General features: G+C 30.1%; 2 protein-coding genes across 4 annotated transcripts; one reads left to right on the top strand and one right to left on the bottom strand.

Moving 5' to 3' along the window:
- Positions 1-1683: 1683 nt before the first annotated feature.
- On the bottom strand, positions 1684-3793 carry LOC108345407 (protein SPEAR3). The gene is made up of 5 exons (XM_017584008.2): positions 3436-3793; positions 3206-3319; positions 2473-2540; positions 2277-2328; positions 1684-2141 (listed from the first exon to the last, which is right to left on the bottom strand). The coding sequence occupies exons 1-5, from the start codon at positions 3661-3663 to the stop codon at positions 2025-2027; spliced, it is 579 nt and encodes a 192-aa protein (XP_017439497.1). The 5' UTR covers positions 3664-3793; the 3' UTR covers positions 1684-2024.
- Positions 3794-18516: 14723 nt separating this feature from the next.
- Positions 18517-25302, top strand: LOC108345606 (polyprotein of EF-Ts, chloroplastic). 3 transcript variants are annotated; one of them, XM_017584227.2, is made up of 7 exons: positions 18533-18685; positions 18885-18918; positions 20080-21855; positions 22043-22132; positions 22402-22641; positions 23081-23804; positions 24314-25302. In XM_017584227.2, exons 3-7 carry the CDS (start codon positions 20130-20132, stop codon positions 24945-24947), a joined length of 3414 nt encoding a protein of 1137 aa, XP_017439716.1. In that variant the 5' UTR covers positions 18533-18685; positions 18885-18918; positions 20080-20129; the 3' UTR covers positions 24948-25302. The 3 variants fall into 3 exon arrangements, with proteins under 3 accessions (XP_017439715.1, XP_017439716.1, XP_052723529.1); XM_017584226.2 differs by lacking the exon at positions 18885-18918 and having other exon boundaries at positions 18517-18685; XM_052867569.1 differs by lacking the exons at positions 18533-18685; positions 18885-18918 and having other exon boundaries at positions 18940-21855.
- Positions 25303-25621: the final 319 nt, after the last annotated feature.

Here is a 25621-nt window from a genome sequence, read left to right as displayed (position 1 = left end):
AGAATCAAAATGGAGTTAGCACTAATAATCAATTGGAAGATATAGCCTTTATGATCATTCATGTTTGATCTAATAGGATCCACTTGCAGTGATCTCTTTTAACTATTTTGTCTGCATTACTCTTTTCACTGATTGACATTAATACAGCTGGTTTTCCATCATTTCCCTCTACAAATTGATTCATTCATAGCTTTAACACTCTGGACATATGTTACCTCGCTACGGAAATATTGTAAAAGTAGCTTTCTTTAAGATCCATTCACACATGTTTATCTCAACCTATAAAAAACATGCACAGTCTTCAAACTGTTTTTTTTTCTGATAAAAGAAAGAAACACTGTGTTCAAACTTTTCTACACAGAATACAGCTTCCCTATCACCACCATGGTTCTATATACGATAGATAAAATTAATTTATAATATATAAATAAATCTAAATTTTATTTTATAAACTAATTTTGTGAGATTAAATTTGATTTAAAGTCCACTTCTTATAATATCAGAACTATATTAAAATTTATTTGAACAATATTTATTATTGATTGGACATATTGTTATGTTAGATGTCATCGTTATGTATGTTAGTCATTGTATAAAAAAAAGTCACCTAAGAGACACTTAAAGCTACTTATAATTAAAGTCAAAAACTACCATATCAAGAAAGTAACCAAATTAAGAAACTTTTGATCTGTTCATATGTACCAAAACTTCCCTATTTGTCAAAAATCTTAAACTTGATTAACTTCCAGTCTGCACGTGTCATCTGCAAAGACTTTTCTTGCTTGAGATGTGTTTTCTATTTTCATTGCCTAATCTTTGTCATTTTCAGACGTGAGAAACGAATTTCTCACTGGCTGCTTGTGGAGCAGACTTTTGTGATGTGAGAAATTTGAGAATCTTTGCAGAAATTTATTGGCAAAGAATTATTGGTATTATCTGCACTTGATTTTTCGTGAAAAATATCATTATTCATCATCATCAGTTAATGAAAGAAGAAGTTCATTATTCAACAAGTTGACATACACTTTCACAAACACATAATATTACAAATATGAGAGTTTTTCTTTCTCTTAAACATGTAATATATAATTTTTATCTTATATGTAAATTAATATATGAAACAAATATACTTTTCTTAGTCAGCAACAACATTAATTTTGATTTTATTCTCTAAAAAAACGACAAATGTGGTGATGAAGTAGAGACCAAGGGGCCAAGACCACATGTCCCAATGAAACTCCACCACTACTCATAAATTATAAGACCAAGAAGAAAAATCTTCTTTGTATATTTAGTTTAGATTTTGTCTCACTTGAGTTTAACCGAAAATATTTTGATTGGATTAAATTTCTATATATCCATTTTCATGTTGCTCTTGCATAAGCTTCTTAATGAGTATGACTTCCAAAAATCCATAGCTCAGCTGTACTTTGATAAAGTTCTCACGAAATCCACTTTTTGCACAGTAATTTGCTAATATTTTAATCTTGGTAAAGGTTTAATTTATGTTCATTACTCACGTTTTTAAATGTTTGTTAAGATATTTGTAAAAGAATTTAAGTGGTTTTGATTTATTAATTGCTATAGTATAATGTTCTTAAACATAAAATTGAAACAAAAGTAATTTTGGATGACCTTCTACAGCATGCATCCAAATTTGAAGAAAAGAAAATGAAGAAGATATTCAGTTCCGTATGATCTTTTCATGATCATTTCAGTACCATTTGTCACATATGGAGCCTTGAATGCATGAAAGATTCCAAACTAAGAGAAAACCAAATAAAATTAGAGCTAGCTATAATAAAAATAACTTCTCTTGAGTTTCTTTGATGATTTACGTTAAAAGAGAAGTTTGCATTGCTTTTATGCAAAGAGTAGTCAATATCTATATCTTCCATGACACAAGAGTATGATCCCAATGAAACTTTAAAACAAACACATTGGCTTGTTCATGTGCTTTTTCAATTCATAATTGTAAACAAAAGCATTACAATTACTAGAATTTGCCACTCAGTGGCAGCAGATCAAAGAGATAGTCTTAGCTCCAAATCTGGTTCTTGAGTGTCACTTGATTCAGAGTTCTGACTGCTTGCGCCCACTGAACCACTTCTATGCTTCTTGGTATCTATGTGTTGTGAGTCCTATATGATTATAGAAACCACCATAATCAAGGTCATTGTGAATTTAATGATGGATTCTCTATTGGGTGCCAAGCCAAATATATGTTCTATGATCAGAATATCAAATGAGATATACAATTTGAAAAGGTTGCTTACATATAGGTTAAGTAAAGGTCTTGTTTGAGCAGTGGAATTGGCATGCTCCCATCTGGTTTTCAACAAAGAATTTAACATATATATATCAGTCTAGAAATTCTTCAAGATAAAGAACAAAAATCCAACAAGTATAAACACATTTGCAGTTTAGTCATATCAACCAAAAGGGTCTAATAGGGCTGAAAGGTTGAAGTACCTTGCAGTATTAGTTGGCTGAGAATCTCCATATCTAATGCTTGTTCTTTCATACTCGGGTAGGGACATCTGCACAGGCAAACAGTGTTGTCCAATTTCAAGATCCACGATCCAAACTCACTCTTTCAATATATATATGTGTGTGTGTTACTACACTCACATGGACATGTTGGAAGTAGAAGAATTATTACTTGTACGTTTTTGCAACATTAGATGTGAAAGTAATCAGCAAAACTGTAACGACAGAGATGATTTGAATGACATTTTTTTGGTTCTTTTGATAACTTTTTGTAGCCCAGATGCTTTTCAATTAGCAGAACACCCCACACACAACCCTAATTAGCACTAACCTTGCACTTTCACATTCAACCAAACATATATACAGGAGAAAATGAATTCAGATTCTAGGGTTATATATATGCTATCTATCTATATATATACTTTCCAATATATAATAAGAAGATAAGTATCATGCCAACCATTTCCAGGAAAATAAAACAATGGTTAATCAAATTGCTTTGGGGATAACTTGAGTCTACTTGCATATATATATTTGCTTTCAGTTGTAGTTACTGACAATTATTATGAAAATATGTGTGGAAGATGTTTACTCATAGAAAGAAAACCGAAAACGAATAAGTTAAACATATGTGTACAAACAAAGCTATAGTGTGTCTGTAGAAGTGTAAAATCAATTGGGATCGGTTGAAGAAAAAGGCAAAAACTACACATACCACAATGTTGGGTTGGAAGCCATATGAAGCTGAGTATGAAGTAGATGAGGAGGAGTAAGAAAAAGATGATGAAGATGGTACTGATGAATAGGGTGTTTGCACCCTTGGATCTTCCTGCATGTTGACCAGGATCAATGAACAAAACCCCCCAATATTGGAATTCCGAAGATCCAAGCCAAAAACAGTGGCAGTTTTTGAGAGATTTTGAGAGAGAAGAAAAAGGGTCTTACATTGTTGAAGTTAGATGGGTAAGAAGCGTGCAGAGGAGGATGATAGGCACCACAACCCATTTGACCATGTAATCTGATTTTCTCCAATTGAGCAACTCCTAATCCTCTCTGTGGTTGCTTTGGCTTCTCTTGATTGTTCTTCTTCCCTTTCCTTGAAGAAGAAGAAGAAGAAGAACCACTTACTCTTTCATTTCCCATGTTTGCCTCTCCAAAAAAACTGCCATCCATGCTTCTTCTCTTCTCTTTTTCTGTGTTGCCAAATCCCTCAAGAACAGCTTCCACTTAATTTTCTGGCTGGGAAATCAGAGATCTCGTGTGGTCTCTTTTAAGCTTCTACCAAAACTCAGGAATAATTGCATCGCTGGATCAGATTGTGTATAGATTTCAATGTTAAGTTATATATATACGCCTAGATTCTATGCTCCTTATCTCTCCTTTCTCTACCCTTCAACTTCATATTTTTAACTCAATAATGATTACATTTTTTATTAGTTTTCTGCCCCATTTGTTATACGGACTTTGGAGACTATCTCTGAAAGCGATTGTCTCCCATTAAAAATCTTAAATAAGCTGTATTGGAAGACTCTACGTAGCCACGCGCCACAAGGTTGGTTGCAAATTATGTATGCACATTTTCTATTCACATCTTTCTTTAATATTCTCCATAAAATAATACACCTCTCATTGAATATTCGAATACATTTTTTTTTCTCACTAGTGCAACGCTACGATTCTTTTCAACGTTACACTATGTTTTATAAAATTCAAGCATAGTAAAAAAGAACTAAAGTTGAAAATGGTAACCTATAATCAAGTATGGACTACAATTCTATCAAATAATTATTCTTGCGAATGCAAGTATAAGTCAAAGTCTCACATTAGATAAAAATGAGAAAATAGGACACTATATAAAAGTGAAAGACTAGTTGACTCATTGTCTTAAGGTTTTTGGTAGAGAGTGGTGTCAATCCCTTATATGATTGGGCACAAATCTTATTGGTATTGGGTATCTCCGTAAACTTACTTCGTGTCCCGTTAAGATGACAAGAGCTTTTGTACGTGGTTTAGATAGAAATGAGAAAATAGGACACTATATAAACGTGAAAGACTCATTAATTCATTGTCTAAATGTTTTTGGTAGAGAGTGGTGTCAATCTCTTATGTAGTTAGGCACAGATTTCATTGATATCGGGTCTCCTCGTAAACTTCCTTCGTGTCCCGTTAAAATGAACAGAGTTTTTGTATGTGTTTGATGAAACTTTCTTTCTATTAAAATATTGATTAGTGTGTGCTACGCTATATATGCCGAGGATGATGATGAGGTTGGCACTTCTGAGACTCTCAGCAATCAGCATATATAGCCTCCTTCTAAAGTGGCATGTAGGTGATTAAATTATTGTCTTTGATTCTTCTCTACTTGATGGGTATTTTTAGAGGCCTTTTATATTTTGATTACACTGATCAAAGTAGATTACAAAGCTCTGTGCACCAGCAAAAAAATATATAAAAAGATAACAAAGCCTTAAGTAGGTTCCACTCTGCATGTGGTTTCCTAGTTCTCGGTCAATTTGTCTCAGCTGATAGTACCCTAAAGGGCCTTACCTGAAAAGCACCAGCTGTAAAATTCCATATAATTAGTAACTTATTGAGAAGGGAAAGTAATTAATAAATCATATCAGTAATGAATATTTTAGAACATTGAAAACAGTTCTGATATATATCGGTAATGAATTTCTGCAGTTTTATTACAACAGTTAAGTTAACTTCTGATACAGTGAATAACCAGAATCCAGAAAGTTAATTATGTTATCTTGATCTAAATCTAATAAAAGTAATAACCTATTGGTTAATTAATGAAGGGAGACATAAAGATTGAGATATATGTAGCTGAATCAAACAATGTAGAACTTGATGAGATACGAAATATATATGATTATAATAATAATGGGGTTATTATTAATTGTTAAGAGATACCAAATGATCTAACTGAACTGTTTCACGCATGGTTTGTGGGTCATATTTTATGAGTTGTTTGTGTGGTGGAAAGTTAGAATATCCTTCAATTTGTTAGCCAGACATGTGAACCCATACAAATTACAAGAAACCCCACTAACCCCACCAAAAGTATGTTATTTGTTGCTTAAGCAGATGACAGATTTATAAACATTTACAAAGTGTTATGGTTAAAGAGAGAAATATGATTTTGTTGCTTTACGTTATTTGGGGATCTGCTTCCTTCCCTTTCTTTTTCTCTTTACTTTCTTTACCTTTTCGTTCTTCATCTTCTTCTAATCTTCTAATCTTCTTCTAATCTTCTTGGGGGCTGATGGAATTGCTGACCTAAAAGCCACTCATTCTTTTTTTACTTTGTTTTTTATCCTCCATTTGCTGCATCCACTTAGAACTAATTGGTTGCAACTTCAGAAATGTTGACAATCAGATTGAACTATATACCTATCTGGGACCTCTACTCATTTCAATATTCAGTTTTCTCTTTACAATTATCATCAAACATATTTTACTCTTTTTTATATTAACAAATCTTATTACTTAATATGTTATGTAGTATCTGTCTGGTCAGTTATGGACTGAGTGGTCAACACATCTTGATCCATTGTGGAACACTCTATCGATTAGACGGTCGAACCACAAACAAGATTAACAAAAATAATATTCATGTTAACTGTAATTCAGGTCACCGTAATTAGATCGATACTATTCAGAAGTTCATTCCAAAATCTATAAATAGAGGTTTAATAGGTAGTTGATTATTTTTTTATTAGACATTTATTATCATAGTACTCAAACAAATACAGACTTTGACATTAGAGTGTTTTCTACAGATAATATCTGACATACCTAATCATACCGAATGAGAAAAAAAGAGTCGAGAGCTAAAACATTGACCTAAGCTTGAAACTTGAAGATTATTCGTGTAAGAAGACTTAATATATGTCTCCATAAACCAAAACATGTTACATCTGTAAAGTCAATTTAAAATTTTTTCAAATATTTTTCATGACACAGTATATGTTTCACTAAATAGTGGTAACCATATCAGAAGTCATCATCTTTAGTGAAAAAAAAATTACTCAGATTTCTTTCTGTATCAATCCAATTATAGTGACTTAAAGTGCTTTCTGATAATAATTTAATCTGGCATTTAAAAGGAAGAATCGATTGAAATTTGAAGGCTAAAAAATGTCAGTTCAGGCAACAAAAGTCACTAATTGACAGAGATCAAACCCTATTGGATATACTGTGTATTGAATTGCGTAAACAATTTGAGGAAAGAAAAAATGATCTTTGGCATTCAATACAAAATTTAAAAGCCAGCCAAAGTCAACAAACGAAAGTTTCTTATTCCCTTTAGTCAAAGTTTATCAGCTACAGTTTAGGTTCTGTAATTATGCCAATATAAAATGTTTTGTCACGTTTCAAAAATAAAAATATTAAGTTTGAATAAGTATAATATGTTTAAACAGAAAGGCCTAATTTTCAGATGATTGGTGTAGCACATCTTAACCATCTAACTAAATAAAAATTGTTTAAATTAAGCATTACTTGAAAGTCAGTTACTTAAAAAAAACGAAATTGTTATAAAAAAAAGTATTATTTGTTAATTAATGAATGAAAAAGTGTGTAAATTATGTTTTGAAATTATGTTAATGTATTATATTATTAATTATTACGATAAACAAATGTATTAATACCCATATAATTAGTAACGAGTACACTGTTAATATAATAAGTTGAACCAAAATTATAATTTTAAAAAATATTTTTTTACTATCATGTTCTCGCTATAATATAGCATTCTTGACTATATCTTTTTTAATTTGTTTATAATTTTAAATGTAAAATTTTGAAAATTTTTACATTTGTAATCGTTTGTAAATCCTCATAATTAGGCTACTCGACAATTTTAAGATATAATACAACCTTCTTCGACCACATTCATTTTCAACTCAATATACAACTATAAAATAAAGTAAATTTATCAGCTTCGTTTACCTCTTGGACACTTACCTTCCAATAAAGGTCCAAAAAGGCCTCCTAAAGAACTCCAAAAACACCAAACATGGTTAACATCGTTTTTCGTATGAAGATTAATAACACAACAATGTTGTTATATGAGTAGGATTTTTTGTGTTCTAAAAGTAGAAGGTAGTATAAACTTATTCAAAGTAGCTTTGTGGCTAAGTATGCACTCTTATGTATAAGGATTGAGTCACTCTCTATGTCTTTTATATAGTTAAAAATTTCTTATCAATTAAAGATAATATCAGTTAAGAGTATATAAGTTAGTACAAACTTCATTTTATAAATCCGATTTTTGAGATTGAATTAGACTTAAAACTTACTTCTTAAGGTATATGAGACTGACACATTTATATTTTAGTTTATAACTATTAATTGGACAAAAGATAATTTTTTAAACATTGTTAAAAAAAACCATTTGTTATAGTCTAACAATATAATATATAGTCTTGTTAATGATTGAGTGTCCTTGTTGTTGATGAGAAAATCACGAAATCACTTTTATTTTTCAATCCTTCTTTACCAAAATAAAATTATACGTAAGATAATAATATATAAAAGATAAATATTTACAAGAATAAAGGAATTTATTTTGATCAAAAGAAACACATTTTTAGTTATTTTTAACCTATTTTTCAAGTCTTAATTAAAATCATTAAACTACTAATTTTTTTCTTGTTTTTGAAAATCACGTTTCTTGGGAATTATATTTTCCGGAAACTAGAAATATGTTAAGTACATAGAAGATATTTTCAAGAATGAAAAACATAATTATATTAACAAAAATTCCTCTTCGTACGAATTTTCTATAGGGAGTTTTAGTGAAAAACTATTATTCGGAATGTTAGATTCCTGAAATCGATTTTTAAGATATTCATATCAAACCAAAAAGGAATTCAAAATTTCCAACTTCAAATGAACTCTCTTTTTTAAATGACTGAAAAAATTTGAGAATGGAAATAAACTGAATTAAACTATAAAAACCAACTTTTTTTTATAAAGAGATTCGAACTTATTATAAACTTACGTATTAGAACTTATTAAACTAACTTTTAAACTAACTTTTAAACTATGACTACCGTAAAATTTCTAACTTTTTAAACTAACTTTTAAACTATGACTAATTTTTCAAGAACAGCAAGTCTTGAAAGACTTAGTCAAATATATGAGGCTAGTAAAAATGGTTTCAACAAGGATCATTATTGTATTGCGCGTGATACTAAGCATTAAGATAATCAGAGTCTACGCAGCTATTATTTATTAACGGAAAACGTATTCAATCAAATCATGAAACAGCTGGTTCAATTTTATAATCCTTTTTCCCATATCGAAATAATCTCATTTGTCAAACTTCTAATACATTCATGACACGTGCACTCTTTCTCATCATCTTCAGGTGTCACTAAAAAAATACTTTTTTTTTTATTTTAATTTTTCTCATCTCAATTAATAAATTGGTTGGATAAAAACATAATTTTAGTATTTTTGTAGTTTGATTTAGTTTCACATTGTTTGTTTGATAGTGTGAGATTGAGCTCTTTATCTTGTTTATATAAACAACTTATAAGATTTATAAATACATCAAAATAAACATACTTTTTAATACAGTGTAAATAAATATACATATTATACGTCAAATCATGTTAAAGTTTTGTGGTGTTTATTTCTTTCTATTTATTTTCTTTCTTTTTTTTATTGTCTTGTTTCTAGCAATAATTTTGCGTTTCTTTCACTAAGTTTCAAGGTTTTGATTTATAGCTCTAAGGGATAACATAGAATACTGCACATTTATTCATCCTATTAATTGTTGAATAGTATTTTGGTAAACCACAATGTCATCCATGGAACTTGCTTCTAATTCAAGATGTTCAATGCATGCTTCGTTAATTTTACTATTTGTTTCAACAAACATATGCTTTAGCTTTAACAAGTAACGTCGGATCACACGTGTAAAACGTGGGAGAGGAAAAACCAATAGCTTATATACTTTTTTATTTGCCCATATTCTTGAACATATTTTATAATTTTTGTTTGATGAGTTGGAGCTTTAAAGTTTATTTTTTTTTATTGGTGAATGAATAAAGAAGTATTTGGGTACTTCAACCATTTTAAAAAAACATATTTACATGTCACAAAAACATAAAATACAAAAACCTAACTCTAGACCTTAAAAAAACCCTATTAATAACTTTTTGTTTGTGTACAATTTAAATATTAATTGAAAATTGTGACATTTTTATTATTTTTTATACTGTTTAAGCTGCTTTATGAGTTATGAATATAATAATGATTGTGATTAAACTGTAATTAAACCATTCAAAAGATAAAAGCTAATTATGAATAATATAAATAGAAAAATTTAAGGTAATATATTTACTACTATTACTATAATATTTATTATAATCTTTACTCGAATTTTAACTAATTTAATTGTCTGAGTATCTTTTATAAGTAAAACTCGAATGATGTAAATGATAAGAAAGATTAGAGATTAATTTCGTTAAGTCTCCACCCAACCTTGAGAAAACAACATCAATATACAATGGTATGTGGATTTAGTATTATGTAAGACAGAGAAATATAATGGAAATAAATGTTTTTTCGTGGAATGCTACATATCTTACATGAAAGATAATCATATTCAACCTATCAAGAGCACGGTATGAAATAATGTTTATAGTATTACTTTTGTAATGTTTATATGTACAAATACAATGAAAATAAACATTATAGATGACGTGATATGATTGACAAAAATAATAATCATGTTTAAGTTGGTAAAAAGTACTATAAAAAATAATGTTTTATTTTAAAAAGTTTTTTATTAATGAAGATATTTTATGTATATATAAACTCATGTTCATATTTTGTTTTACCTAATGTGTGATTTTGTTTGAATTCTAACATAGTTTAACGAAAATACTTAATTGAGTCTATGTGTTACCTTAGTTTTGAATCCTTGAAAAGAAAAGAAAAGAAAAATATAGGATGATAATGATTGTATGAACAAAGTGGAGAAGAAAACATGGGATTATGTTGATTGTGTGTGTTAGAAATAGGGCTAAGAGGACGATTGTGTGGTGATGTGTATGCGTGTGTTGCATTGTAAGAAATAGGAAAAGAAAGACAAAATGAAGTGGAAAGAGATGTTGGGAATATATGGTATCTACTGTAGATTTGTGGGCACATGCAAACTCTTACATCTTCTAAATTGCTCTGTATTAATATCACAATACCACAATCTCTTATTATATCAGATTCTCATTTCTTTTTCCAGATTACACACACGGGAACTTGTGCCTACCTCTCATCATGCTCAAGACATACACTTTAACTATTCAATTCACACTATTACACCCTTTTCCCTCTCTTACCAGTATATGTCATATTTTTAGCAGCAATGCCATTGATCATATGGTACTTTATATTCTTTTCTGTTTCGTATTGATTAGTTATAAGTTAAATTTATAGTATATAAAGTAAATATAAATTTTATTTTATAAATGAATTTTATAAAGTTGTACTATATTAAAGTCTATTCTTTAATATAATATTAGAATATGGGTTAAAATCTGTCTCATATGGACTATTAATAAAATTAATTATTTACAATATATTATGTGATTGTAAATTTTATTTTACAAATTGATATATAGATAGATTTTTCCTACAAAGTGGTAAAAACCTTACATTAGAGATAGTATTAATCCTTTATGTGAAAAAATTATATCTCATTTTTTTTCTCAAAGTTTTCTTTCAAAAGACTCAACATGATATTTGTGATTTTCATATTTAATTTTAAGGAAAACATAATGGTATATATTATAATGAACAAGAGGAAACAAGTAATTTTTGTTTGAAATCTGAATTAGCAATATTATATTAATCATGTGATTATTGGATTTCACTATCATTCTTGGTTTCGACGGAGAAGCTTTAATCACGAAGTCAATGATTTCTCCATAAAAAGTAGCTAGAAACTAGGAATCTGTCAACTTTTAAGATTTCTCATTTTTGTTTTTAAGAAAGAATATATTATCCACAAGATCTTCCATGAGTAAAAATGTATGCTTTAATTGTCCGATTCTCTATTTTATAAACGGAACCATACAATTTCTCTTCTGTCACAAGGTGTTGTTGTATGTGGGCATCATAGATTTCTCCTAATGTGCAACTATTAATAACAAGGAGAAAAATGTTTTGTGAAATATAAAGTACAGAACAATAAATTATTGTCTTTTTTTAATTTTATAATAAATGCATAAAAGAATTTTAAAATATATATAATTAAGGGTATGAGTAGATGACAACAAAACTCGTGTTCACGTGTATCCGCAGATAAAATTCGCGACGAATAATTGGTTCTAGCGGATATTTATTATCCGCAGATTACTGGTATTATAAACGGATTGAGTGTGATATTATATTATTCATACAAGCAGTTATCCATTATTTCGCAAAAAATAAAAATAAAAATTTAATTTATATTTTATTAAATTTAATTTAATTAAAATTAAAATCAATCTATATTTTCTAAATTTAATTAAATTAAATTTTAATTTATATTACATTTTATATACTTTTTTTATATTTTATTTTAAAAATTTATAAAAGTATATTTTTTAAATATTTGTTTTAGATATCATAAATATTTAATATTTTTTAATCGGATATTCGTAAAAGTAACGAGTGATTTTTTTTTATTGAATAATGAATAAATATTATATGTGTCTATTCTCATTTTAAATAAGAGTGTGTCTGTCCTATCTCATAATTAAAATGTATGATTGATCTGTGTCCTAGAAAAATTATTATTTGCAGATATCTTTTCTTAAGATGCTTAGGAAATATTTTTGTAACATGTAATCCATATTTTGGTTTGGCAGAAGATTTTGTGAGAATAAAATAAAAGTATAAGAAGGGTGTATGAACAGTATCCATAAAAATAATATATTTGGCACAACTGTACTGGGACCTTGGAAACTTCAAGGAATGGTGGTGGAGAGAAAAATGGAAGATTGAACACTTGGCTTAGGTTTAGATATGAATCTTGAATATAAAATGTTTGATGAAAGTCCCACTTATTACTTGGAAATGAGGCAGCATTAACATGATAGGTCCTCCTTGTCTCACAAAACCAACATCCCCTAGTGCTCTTATAATCTATCTTGGATATCATTTTCTGATACACTTTAATTTTTCTGATCATGTAAATGTCAAGTTTCATTATTTAATGTTCCATCTAATTTCATTTGTTGTGTGTGTGCTGTATTGATTAGGAGTGAGCAGCTTCTCTTTGCATTATTTTATGCCTCAATCATATTATTAGGGTTTTTATATTTCAATTCCACCTTTATTCATTTGCTTTCTTTAATTTTGACAAGATACATGCTGGAAGGATTCAATGGCACAAGTACAGTGGTTAACAACATAATATTTAATTCATCATATTAGTACGAAAAGCTGTGATGTTATCATGTTAATTATTTATTAGTATAATTAACATTTCTCTTGTCTGTATTTAATTCATCATGTTTCTAAGTTCTATCTTACCAAGAATTTTGGACAACCCCCAAATTCTTCAATGCTCATAAATTTGTTTATATTTAAAATATATATATAGACTAGTGCTCGTATTTGCTAAATATAAAAAAAATTAAACATTTATTAAAAAGTAAATTTTATAATTTGTAGAATAAAATTTATATACTCTCTGTTAACCTTATTGTATAGAATCTCACACATGCTCTCTTAGTAAAATAAATACCATTTATTATTGGTCCATTGGATGTTAATAGGGTTTGACCAAATTACATTCATTTGACATTGTAAAATAATAATATTTTAATTATATTTACATTATCTTTTAATTTAAAATTATAATATATATTATTGCATTATTAAGAAAAAGTGTCAAATGAATATAATTTTAAAGAGAGTGTCAAATAAAACCTTTTTCATGTTACTATAATTAAATACATATATCACGATTTGTACAAGATTTTCTATATATAACATCATTTAAAAAAAAATGAGAAAATCAAATCAAATGAAATTCTCAAAATATTAAAATTAATTTATAGAAACATGTTTATTATATAAACTAATTTTAACTTATAATATATATTATCATTTATTAAAGAAAATGTCCAGACATATATTCCCTAAATCTTTCTATACTAGAAGTGCGGTAAAACTCCAACAAAATTAATGCATAATTAGTTTGTTAAAATGTATTAGTGGAGATTCGATTATATGATCTCATGTAGAATTATATTTTTTAATGTTGGAAGTCTCACATCGACTAAAGATAAGACTAATTTATAGTTTATAAATGGATACAAATTTCATTGTGTAAGTCGGTTTTGTGGAATTAAGTTAGACTTAAAATTTATTTCTGATTGAAATGTATAAAATCTGTTTTGATGATTTTTATATTTCGAACATTATTTCCAAGAAAAAAATGGCATGCATCAGAGAGAGGGAATATTAACTATTATTACATTTAACATTCAGTTTTCTGAAGTTCTTTTATTATTCCTTCATCATTTATTTACGTAGAGATGTACGTACATACATACATCATACAGCCTAATTTGAATGTATTTTTTTGTTATTGTTTGAAAAGTGTGAATAGAAATTGTTGAATTGATTAGTTGTGCGTAGTATTGACTGAAGGAGCAGCCACATTCGGTCATGCATGACATGACAGATACTCTGTCCTTTTCACGTGTCATAAAGATTTTCTTCTCTGAGATTAATTTGGTCGTTTTTTTAATACAAGAATCACCTCGAACCTTATTTTAAACAACAATTTGGTACTTACACTTAATTTATAAACGCAATCTCAACCATACCCATGATGTCATTTCCCTCAATCTTCAAACTATTATTCAGACTTCCACACATGCTTCACTTAATTACTTTAATTATTAGGCATGCTCGTTCAATTGTATAATATCCCCGTGTCTTTCACGGAAAGTGAAAAACCTCCCTTCTATACATAAAAAAAATAATCTTAAATTTATTTCATATTATTACCAATATTTTCCTTAATGCTGAAGAATTACATAAGGGCATCACTTTTATCACTTTGGTCCCTTCACAATCTTTACTATTTACCATCTTTATATATTCAAATCTAAATCAATGGTATTTATTGATTTTATCCAGATCTTGAATGTAGGTTTTAGATAAATGTAAGATTTTAACGGTAATTTTCACCATACTTGTAAGTTTGAATAATATTTTTGCAGAGGAATGTTCGGTTACAAAATATTTTTTCACGTTTAAGCTAGTAAGAGAGTTTATAAATTTTTTTAAAATACTAACTGTATTTATAAAATCAAAATGGATAATAAATATATTTTTATTAAAATAATGCTTAAATGATAATATAGTTAATAATAACAAAATGGTACATCATCCTAAATAATAACTATAATACTAAATTTTTAATATTAGTTATAATATATAGATATGGTCTAAATAGAAATAGATTTAAATTGTTGCATAATAATAAAAATTTAATGAATCTTATTGGACAGCATTATTGAATCTACATATATATAATAAAACTATACAATATCTTTATGAAACTTAAAAAGGGGTTATGAAAGCTAATATCAAATTCTTAAAATGTGTTTCTTCCCAATTAACATATAATTGATGATGTGTTGGTGTTAAATGAAATGGTTGACGTAACATTGAGGAATATATAAGTATTTTTTTAATCTAATGAAGATTTTGAAAAAGGGGTTATGATTCTGTTGATTATTTTTTGGAATATTTTATGATGGGAAGAATGAGATTCTATGAGAAATGTGGAATAATTTTCCCTTTTCTGAAAGTTGAAATGATCCAAGAGCTTTAAGTAAAGAGAACCCTTTGTTCCTGTCCTTGATTCATGAATAGGGAAGAAACATTATATATATATATATATATATATATATATATATATATATATATATAACGAATTGATTAAATTTTTAATTAATAACTGGATTGGAAATTTTACTTTTCAATATGTTTTTTTCGATGATAAATGATATGTTCAGAATCTATATTTTAGATAAATTTAAGTTTCACCTACGAAAATGTATTTTACTAAATGCTATTTAGAGCGTTAATTAATAAATTATTCCCTAAATTTTTATTTTTGTTTTTAAAATTTTAAAAGCTTCTTTTGAATGTTCTTATTTAATAAAGAAATTAGTTGGAAAGAGATTATATAGATGTGATCGAGTCTTACCAGATATAAAGATTATCATTATTTTTAATTCAAAATTGTAAAAATAATAAATTTACGAGTTTTCTTTTATGATGTTTAATTGTGTTATTTTTATTCTATATAAAACTTTAACTTACATTTAAATTATTTCCAACATTTTTATATTTTTGAAATACTTATACTTTTATTTTTCTAAATTGATGGTATAATGACTAAGTATATTCATAAATATTAGGTCATGTGACAGCCACACAATAGTTTGTGTAATAAGAACGATGCACGAGATTTATGAAATATTCCTATATTACTAACATGCAACACATTAACCATGTGAGAAATAGTGATGGTAATAAAAAAATGACTTTTGTTAATTCTACACACTTATTATAAGTTGAAAGTATGAAAGTTTCATACGGAATAAAAATAAAAAATTAAGTGAGATATAAGAAGAAAAACAAAACTAATCATAAATATAAAATGTCATTATCTTTTATATAAATAATTCTAAAAGTGATAAAATTTTCAATCTAGTACAATATTTTCCACCAAAAACAACTACCTTTGGTTTTAGTTATTAAAAAACGACTTTTGTTAGTTTCACACATTTACTAATTTTGATTTCAACCTTTAATTATTTTTTTATCTACAAACAGTAATATAAATTTATAATATACAAGTAAATATAAATTTCATAAGTCTGTAAAATTAAATTAAATTTAAAATTGATCTTTAATATAGTATTAAAATTGTTTAAATTTTTTTATAGTAAATTCTATAATTTATAAAATTTATTACATTAAATTTTTTTTGGGTTGATATTTCATCTTCAATGTCGTCTTGCAAATCATTTAGTGTTATTTGAGTGTAAAAGAAGATATTTTCATTAAGTCTTTATAGATTATATTAGTAATTAACATGCTTGATATATAAGATTTGTATGCACTAGTTTAAGAAAGTGTTAAATATATTATCTTTATTTTATATTATTTCTTATTTGTATTTTAGATTTAAGTTATATTTCTTTTATTATAATGCATTAGTTCTAATTAACAAATATCACTAGGATAGACTTAACCGGATAAGGTGTTAGAAGTAGACTTTAAGTCTAATTCAACCTCACAAAACCAGCTTGTAAGATGAAGTTTTCACTCACTTATAAACTATAAATTGACCTTATCTCTAGTCGATGTGGAACTTTCAACGAAATCATACACATGAGTTTTAAGTGATTATAAACTTAATCAAGTGCTTATAGAAACCTAATACAAAACAAGACTAGGTAGTAGGTATTATGATTAACCTAGGATAGCAGTGAAAAGTAGAGAATAAAATTCACAAGCAGTTAAACATTGACAAATGTATTTGGACATTGTGTGTCTGATCAAACCCAAGTAATTAACCTTTGTCTCTTACCCACGTTTCGAATATATGCATGCACCGTACACCAATTCACGACTCAATGTTAACCTAATTACTATTATATTATTATTATAAATAAGATTAATCTTTAATTTGGCACGCTAATCTGGTCATGATTGGAGAAAATTAAAGGTTGACAAATAAACAATTTTGTTGGTTTTCAGTTAATAGTCTCCTTTTAAGAAAGTTTATCTCTATCATGATATCATATTCTATTTTTTTTTTCTTTTTTACTGTTGTAGCTGTTGGGTTCACATCATGACTAATAATCTATTATTTCTTTCTATTATATAGTATTCTTTTCACATTTGAACTTACAATCATATGACAAATTAAATATTATTGTGTCTATTAGGTGTGCGTGTAGCATAATAAATTATTTTGTACACGTGTCGTGAGATATATTTTTACTATTCTTTTGCTATGTGCAATTATGCTTTTCGAGTAAATAATAGATTGAGTTTTTTTTTCATATTTTTATTGGTAGATAAATTCATTTGTTGAGGGTTCAAATATAAAACGAATACAATTTGTATGAAATGATAGTTTTCTTTTAACAAGTATTAAATGTTGTACTTTCAATGTGTCGTTTTTTTTAATTAATAGAAAATAATCGAGGACAAGTAGTTTATTATGGATAAACTCTTACTAATACCTAATGCAGACACACAAAAACGTGTTCTTAATAGAATGTTTAATTCAACATTAAATATAATATAATATGTATAGGTAAGAAGATTCATATCAATTAAAAATAAAATTGATTAAAAATAATATTAATTTAGAATATATATAAATACAAATCTTAGTTTATAAATCTTGTAAGATTATGTTAGATTTAAAATTCATATATCTTAATATATTATCTGAATCATGGGTTAAAGTCTTCTTTCCTAACAAAATATGTATTTATTAAACATATAATTTTATTTAAATTTGATCATTCATTAATATTTAATTTCACATTTTTAACTCGACATAAATAGTATCATGATTCATGAGAGAAAATATAACACTACATATTCATATTTAACTATATGAGGTCATACGAAGAAAGATAAATACAACATTTAAACACATAACTGATTATTCAAATTCATTTTTTCAATTAAACAAAAAAGATTAATACAATACTATAGTTAGATTTCATTACATAAATGAATAATCGAATTGTGATTTTTTTTTGGTTGACAAAATGCGGAGTATAGTTATTCTAAAGTCCAAAGTGGCTAAGCCCAACTATAGGCCTAATTTTCGCGGACTTTACCAATTTGGGCTCTGAAGCCCAATCATACGGCTCAATGATCAGCGTAGCTAATTCGGCTGAAGCTGAAGCCGATCAGCTTCAGCGTTTATTTGGAACCAAAGACAAGAAACAACAACGTTGGCTCAAGATAAGGATTTAAAGCCTCGCCATTCATTTCCCTCCTTCCACTTCCACCCTCTATCTATCATCATCCATACCCATTTCGTGTTTCACCACAAAGACTTCGTTTTTCACTCTCTTTTTTTTTGTCCCAAATTTTCTGTGATTTTTTTTGGCCTTTTGAAGCTTCCGAGGTACATATTCTGCTTCACACTATGATGGGTCGTTCGTGTTTTCACCGTGCCACTTCTTGTCGTTGCTTGAATTTTGCAGTACTATGTTAAAATTTCTTAATTGAGCTTCGAACATGCTTATAACTGTTGCAAAGTGTACTCGGAACATTCCTTTTCCACTCTCTACTTTGAAATTGAACAAGAATATATTCCTTCGCAGGTTACTTCACCAAGCTAATTGTGGAAAAGGATTGGTGGGGTTTCATGACCTTGCCGATTATATGCTTGTGTAGTGTGGTATTTCATGAAATGAACTTAAGAAAACTTGTTTCATTGGTTTAATTTGGAGGCCTGATTTACATTTGTGGGGTGTGGTTTTCAAATTGCCTTTACTTGTAGTGGTTTTAACAAGTAATGGTATGTGGTAACATGCAATGTTGCTTGCTACACTCATATAGAAATGCCAATTTTCACTGGCTGGTAGTTTGTGTTTTTGTTATTCTGTCATTAAAATCGATGACACTAAGGAGATAACTGAACATGCTAGAGTTGTAATGGAAAAACCAGATATTGAAATTCAGCAACTCAGTTTTTTTGATTTTGAACAAGGTCAAATAGTTGAAAGTGGAGCTTTGTAAACTTCTAAACCTCATGTATGAGTAAAGCAAATAGATGAAAGTAACCCAATCATATTGTAGGGGTGTCGGACATGCAATTTTAAGAAAATAGTAGGTTCTCATTGATTGAAGAAAACAATTTTAATTTCTGTTTTCTGTTATTCTTTTCACTAATACTACAAAAATGCTACTTTTTTTTTCCCACTGAGTTTCATGTTAGCAAACTGTATGGAAAAGGGTGAGATTTTGTTGTTGTTGTTGTTTCATTGATTGTACATATTTTTTGGAAATAGGAAATAAACTTAAAACAGGACATTTTTTTTATAATTATTAATGAAAATGGGAAATGAACTCAATATTTTCTCAAACCAAACAGACTCTTATATCATTAAAAACTGCATTTGTGAGGTTAATTACCCCTCTACCCTAAATGGAAATCCCGAAATACCACATCTCCAAGCATTTGTCATGTGGCCTTGATTCATTGATTGTCTTTGTTGCAGTAAAATTCAAGTGGATAGTTATCATGGAGTCTTTTTAACTGCATTGTAGTCAAGAATTTATTCATGATTTGTAAAAGATGTGATTATGGTTGATGTTTTTATGAACATTGGTACTGATATATGTAGCAGGTTATGTAATGTAATTTGTGTATTTATAAAATTATGCTGATTAACGCATTTTTTTCCCAACAGTGCCATAAATTTATATCGTTATATAGGGGCCACATAGGTAAAAACTTGTTACCTCAGTTCTTACTGATGTTCATATCCTTCATATGTTTTCTCAATGTGACAGATGAACTGATTCTGAATATATATAACTCAAGTTTTAAAATTCAAGCCAACATGAATCCTGTAATACCATGCTCTATTGGTAATGTTTCAATTATTCCTGGATTCACCTATTCAGCAAGGAAGAATAACACTATAACAAGACTCAACTTGTCACGGGGCACTGTAAAACCTGGATCATCATCTTGGAGATTTCTTTTACCTTCATTTGTTGCCAGCAGAACGTTTCCTCAAAACAAAAGCATCGGCTCTTTTCATAAGAAGTCCAGAACCTCCATATCTGCCACAGAAACAGATGTAGCAGTGGAGGAACCAGGTCCACCTGTTGCAGATGAAGATTCTGGTGAAATTTCTTCAAATGAAATTGGAATAAGTGAAGATTCATCTTCTAAGTCTGATGCCAACCCTGATACAGCTAAAGCCAAGCGTTCAAGACCTGCAAGGAAAAGTGAGATGCCTCCGGTAAAGAATGAGGATTTGATTCCTGGGGCAAGTTTTACTGGGAAAGTAAAATCTATCCAGCCATTTGGTGCCTTTGTTGATTTTGGTGCCTTCACAGATGGCCTTGTTCATATTTCAATGTTGAGTGATAGCTATGTTAAAGACATTGCAAGTGTTGTTTCTGTAGGCCAAGAAGTTAAGGTGAAACTGATTGAAGTGAATAATGAAACTCGGCGCATTTCTCTCTCTATGCGTGAAAATGCTGACACTGGTAATCAACGAAAAGATGCACCTGCCAAGACCGAGAAAGCTGGATCTGGGAAGAGGAGCAATTCAAAACCCAGTTCAAGGAAAGATAATGTGATGAAAAGCACAAAACTTGTCATAGGGCAGCTACTGGTTGGTTCAGTGAAGAATCTGGCTCGGAGTGGTGCTTTTATATCTCTTCCTGAAGGGGAGGAAGGATTTCTACCAATATCCGAGGAACCTGATGATGGATTTGATAATGTTATGGGAAACACTAGGTTGGAGGTTGGTCAAGAAGTTAATGTACGTGTTTTGCGTATCAATAGAGGACAAGTAACATTGACTATGAAGACGGAGGAAGATGCTACAGATTCGAGTACAACATTTAACCAAGGAGTTGTCCATACTGCAACAAACCCTTTTGTGTTGGCTTTTCGTAAGAACAAGGATATTTCTTCTTTTTTGGATGAGAGGGAGAAACCTCAGAGTGAAGTTCAAAAGCCATTACCTGGAACAACTTTGGAAGAAATTAAGGAAACTGTCAAGCAAGGGGAAACTGTTCCTGACGTACAGGGTGAACCAGTAAGCAGCAAGTTGACAGACGATGTTCCCCCTGTAGTCAAACAAAATGCTGAAGGTGATATTTCTGCTATTGAAACCAGTTCAACGATTGGCTCTGCAACAGCTATTGTGGATGATGAAAGTAACCAAGTTAGCAATGTTTCTAGCCCAACAACAGGTGTAGATACTCCCTTGGAGAAGGAAGAAGAGGCAGTTTCTGGAAGTTTGACTCCTGAAGAGGATACACCTACTGTAAATCCAACAATTGAGGAAGCTATTCAGACAGAGGTCACAACAAACGATTTGCAAACTGACTCACCTGTTGAAACAGCTACCGAGAACGTAATAGAAAGTGGAGTTGACGTAATTGTCACAGAAGATGAGAAACAATCACAAGTTCCTGATGCAGTGGAAGAATTTGCAGCTGCAGTACTAACTGATACTGATGCAGTTGGACCTAGCCCTGATGAAAATGGTACTATTACTGAATCAGATATTGCATCGAGTGCCCCAGCCCTGCAAGAAACTTCAGGTTCTGTTTAATCCATCTCCCACTTTCTCTGCTATATAAATTATCTATCGATTTGTCTTTCTAGTTTATTCTTACATACAGAAATACAGATTGTAAGTCTAAAAGCAAACATATTTTGTGCAATTAGATGCATGTACCAGAGCTTTCCTATTAATTTATCAAATAATGTTTCCTTTGCATTTACCAGCAACTGATGACGTTGGAGCAGTTCCTGAGATCAATGATGGTGACACTAGTTTGAGTGGCGAGTTGTCTCCTGAGGGAAGCTTGAATAAAGGTTTATGCTTCAATTTTTTTATAATTCCTATATGCCTGGTTTGTTTTGGCTAATGAATGAGAATCGTATTGAGTTTCCCAAAATTGATGTTCACATATTGCATGGTATTGCATCCATTTCATTTCCACTGAGATCCCAATCAACTAGTTTTATGTAACTGAAACAATAGGCCAGATTATAATTTCCTTATCTTGCAAACAGATTTCTTTTCCTTGTTCAGTCTAGTGTTATGAAAGGAGTGCTCTTGAACTGTTAATATGTGTCAACAGATGAAACAGAAGAAAATGATCAAGTTCCTTCTCCAGAAAGTTCTGCCACTGAAGTAGTAAAAACTTCCACTGATAACCCTGAAGAAGAATTGACCAAGCAGACTCCTGTCACAGAGAATGAAAATTTGTTTACCTCACAAGTTGAAGAGAAAGAGATTGCGGTTGTATCTGAGAAAAATATCAGTTTATCTAATTCTGATGGACAAGCTGTCGCTACTTCAGGGGAAGGCTCAAGTAAAGGTTTAAATTTCATCTGATTTTCATCCTATTTCATTTCATGTTTTTTACGTCAAACTGAAGTATGTTAGCAAGGCATCAATTTATACATGTATTTTAGTTTTTATTTAAACATCTGGGGTGCATAGTTTCTGTATGTATGTAGTTTAACTGCACACTACATAATCTCTATGGTTCTCATTTTCAATCCTTTTATAGTATTTATATATAATAAGTTTGCTACATTGGCACTAGGTCCAACTGTGAGTTGGACTAACCAATGCAGGGCTGCATTTCCAGGTGGATCAATGGCATTGCCTTTGGGGAAATAAATTATGACAGTTGTTACAAACAAAACTTACGTTCATCATTATTTCTTTGATTTCCAACTTTTGACTTTCTTCTTTGCATTCTAGCATAGGATTTCTAATATTAGTCTTTCCCCCTTTTTTTGGTATTGCAGCAACTATATCTCCCGCACTCGTGAAGCAACTTCGGGAAGAAACAGGAGCTGGAATGATGGACTGCAAAAAAGCTCTGTCAGAGACTGGTGGAGATATTATTAAAGCACAAGAGTACCTAAGGAAAAAAGGCTTATCGAGTGCAGAAAAGAAAGCAAGCAGGGTAACTGCTGAAGGAAGGATAGGTTCTTACATCCATGACAACAGGATAGGTGTTTTGGTAGAAGTAAACTGTGAGACAGATTTTGTCTCCCGAGGTGAAATTTTTAAAGATCTTGTTGATGATATAGCCATGCAAGTGGCTGCATGCCCTCAAGTAGAGTATCTTGTTACTGAAGACGTTCCTGAGGAAATCGTTAAGAAAGAAAAAGAGATAGAAATGCAGAAAGAAGATCTTTTGTCAAAACCAGAGCAAATAAGATCAAAGATTGTTGAAGGGAGGATAAATAAAAGACTAGAGGAGCTGGCATTGCTTGAGCAGCCCTACATTAAGAATGATAAGGTAGCAGTAAAGGACTTGGTCAAGCAAACTATTGCTACTATTGGAGAAAATATTAAAGTTAAGAGGTTTGTGCGATTCAACCTTGGAGAGGGTTTAGAGAAGAAAAGTCAGGATTTTGCTGCTGAAGTAGCTGCACAAACTGCAGCAAAACCCACACCTACACCAGCACCTACACCAGCAGACGAGCAACCTGCTGTTGCAGAAGCCAAGGAGACAGAGCCAACGTAAGCATTTCTATGAATTCTTTTTTATTAGAGTGATTAAGTTGTGAAACATAGGTGATTAGTTACTGGAATGTGCTTTATTAAGATTCAGAAACAGATGCTATAATTGGCATAATCATGCCATATGAGACATTATGTTGGTGATGGCATTAAATTTTGAAATTACTCAGTTATATCTTCAACGGTGGAAGCAATGGGTGATAAAGTAGTGCAAGACTACATATTGTATCTATATGTTTGATCTTACATTTTCTAGCACGTATTTACCCAAACCTACCCGCAACATGGTGCATATACACAGATATAATTTTTGGATAGCATTTATTCATTTCACTCTCTTTGTATACATAATAATTCAAACTATCTCATTTCAAAAAATTAGTAATGCGGCATAAGACTACATGCTTATACACAAATATTATCTTTGGTTTATTCTTGAAACAGGTGAAAGTAATATAGGTTTCGAAGTTACTTCTTTTGCTAATTTTAAATTGTTCATTCTGCTGCAGGAAACCAACAGTAGCAGTCTCAGCCTCATTGGTTAAGCAATTGAGGGAAGAAACTGGAGCAGGGATGATGGACTGCAAGAAAGCTCTAGCTGAAACTGGAGGGGATCTTGAAAAGGCCCAAGAATACCTGAGAAAAAAGGGTCTTTCCTCTGCCGACAAGAAATCGAGCCGGCTAGCAGCAGAAGGCAGAATTGGTTCATACATTCACGATTCACGCATTGGCGTTCTCATTGAGGTGAACTGCGAAACTGATTTTGTAGGTAGAGGTGAGAAATTCAAGGAATTGGTTGATGATCTTGCAATGCAAGTGGTGGCCAGCCCACAGGTGCAGTTTGTATCCATTGAAGATGTTCCGGAGACTATTGTGAACAAAGAAAAGGAACTTGAAAGACAGAGAGAGGACCTTCTTTCAAAACCAGAGAACATCAGAGAAAAAATTGTTGAGGGAAGGGTCTCTAAGAGGCTCGGGGAGCTTGCACTTTTAGAGCAGCCTTTTATCAAGGATGACAGTGTTTTAGTGAAAGACTTGGTGAAGCAAACTGTGGCTGCACTAGGAGAAAACATCAAAGTGCGGCGATTTGTTCGGTTTACCCTTGGAGAAACCACTGAAAAAGAAACAGCAGTAGCAGCATAACTTTAGCAGAAGTTCCATCAAGCATGAATAGTACTGGGGAATCCACATGCATGTTATAGAAGCATATGGAAGATTATGGGACAGGGAGGGACCATTGTTGGAAACAGCAACTTATTCTTCATCTTAATAACCAAATGTGCAATCGGCAGGGACTTATTTTCTAAATCTGTATCTACATTGAGGATACACGAGGACTAAATTTTGTGTTAATTCTCTACAGTTTGTATGCTGAAAAATATTAGTGGATGCATTTTTGAGTTACAAGTTTTGTAAGTTTCGAATTACTGAATTCATCAATTCTTGACTCGTTACTTCCCATAAACAATCAATCTGAAACTACATGGTATAAGTTGAACTAATCGATGCAAAACCAACTTTGCTTTTACCATCTCTTCTACGACAGGCTTTTGTTGCTCTGAGAAGTCAAATAGTTTTCATGCCATGTCCAAAGTGGAGTTCAATTTGTGTCATGTTCTTCTATTTATTGCAAATTCATCTCGTAAAGAATAAGATTTACAATTAGTAGATAATTGAGTTTCTTATATGCTTAATTTTCAACCACAGAATAAAACCCAGATCATTTCCTCACCCTTCTTTTTCAATAAATAAATTTATATATTTTCACAATTACTCTTGAAATGCAGATACTTTTTTTCTCACTAAACTAAATTAAA

Source organism: Vigna angularis, chromosome 8 (assembly GCF_016808095.1).
Source record: "Vigna angularis cultivar LongXiaoDou No.4 chromosome 8, ASM1680809v1, whole genome shotgun sequence".
NCBI lineage: Eukaryota > Viridiplantae > Streptophyta > Magnoliopsida > Fabales > Fabaceae > Vigna > Vigna angularis.
This window is presented reverse-complemented; position numbering and strand designations above follow the sequence as displayed.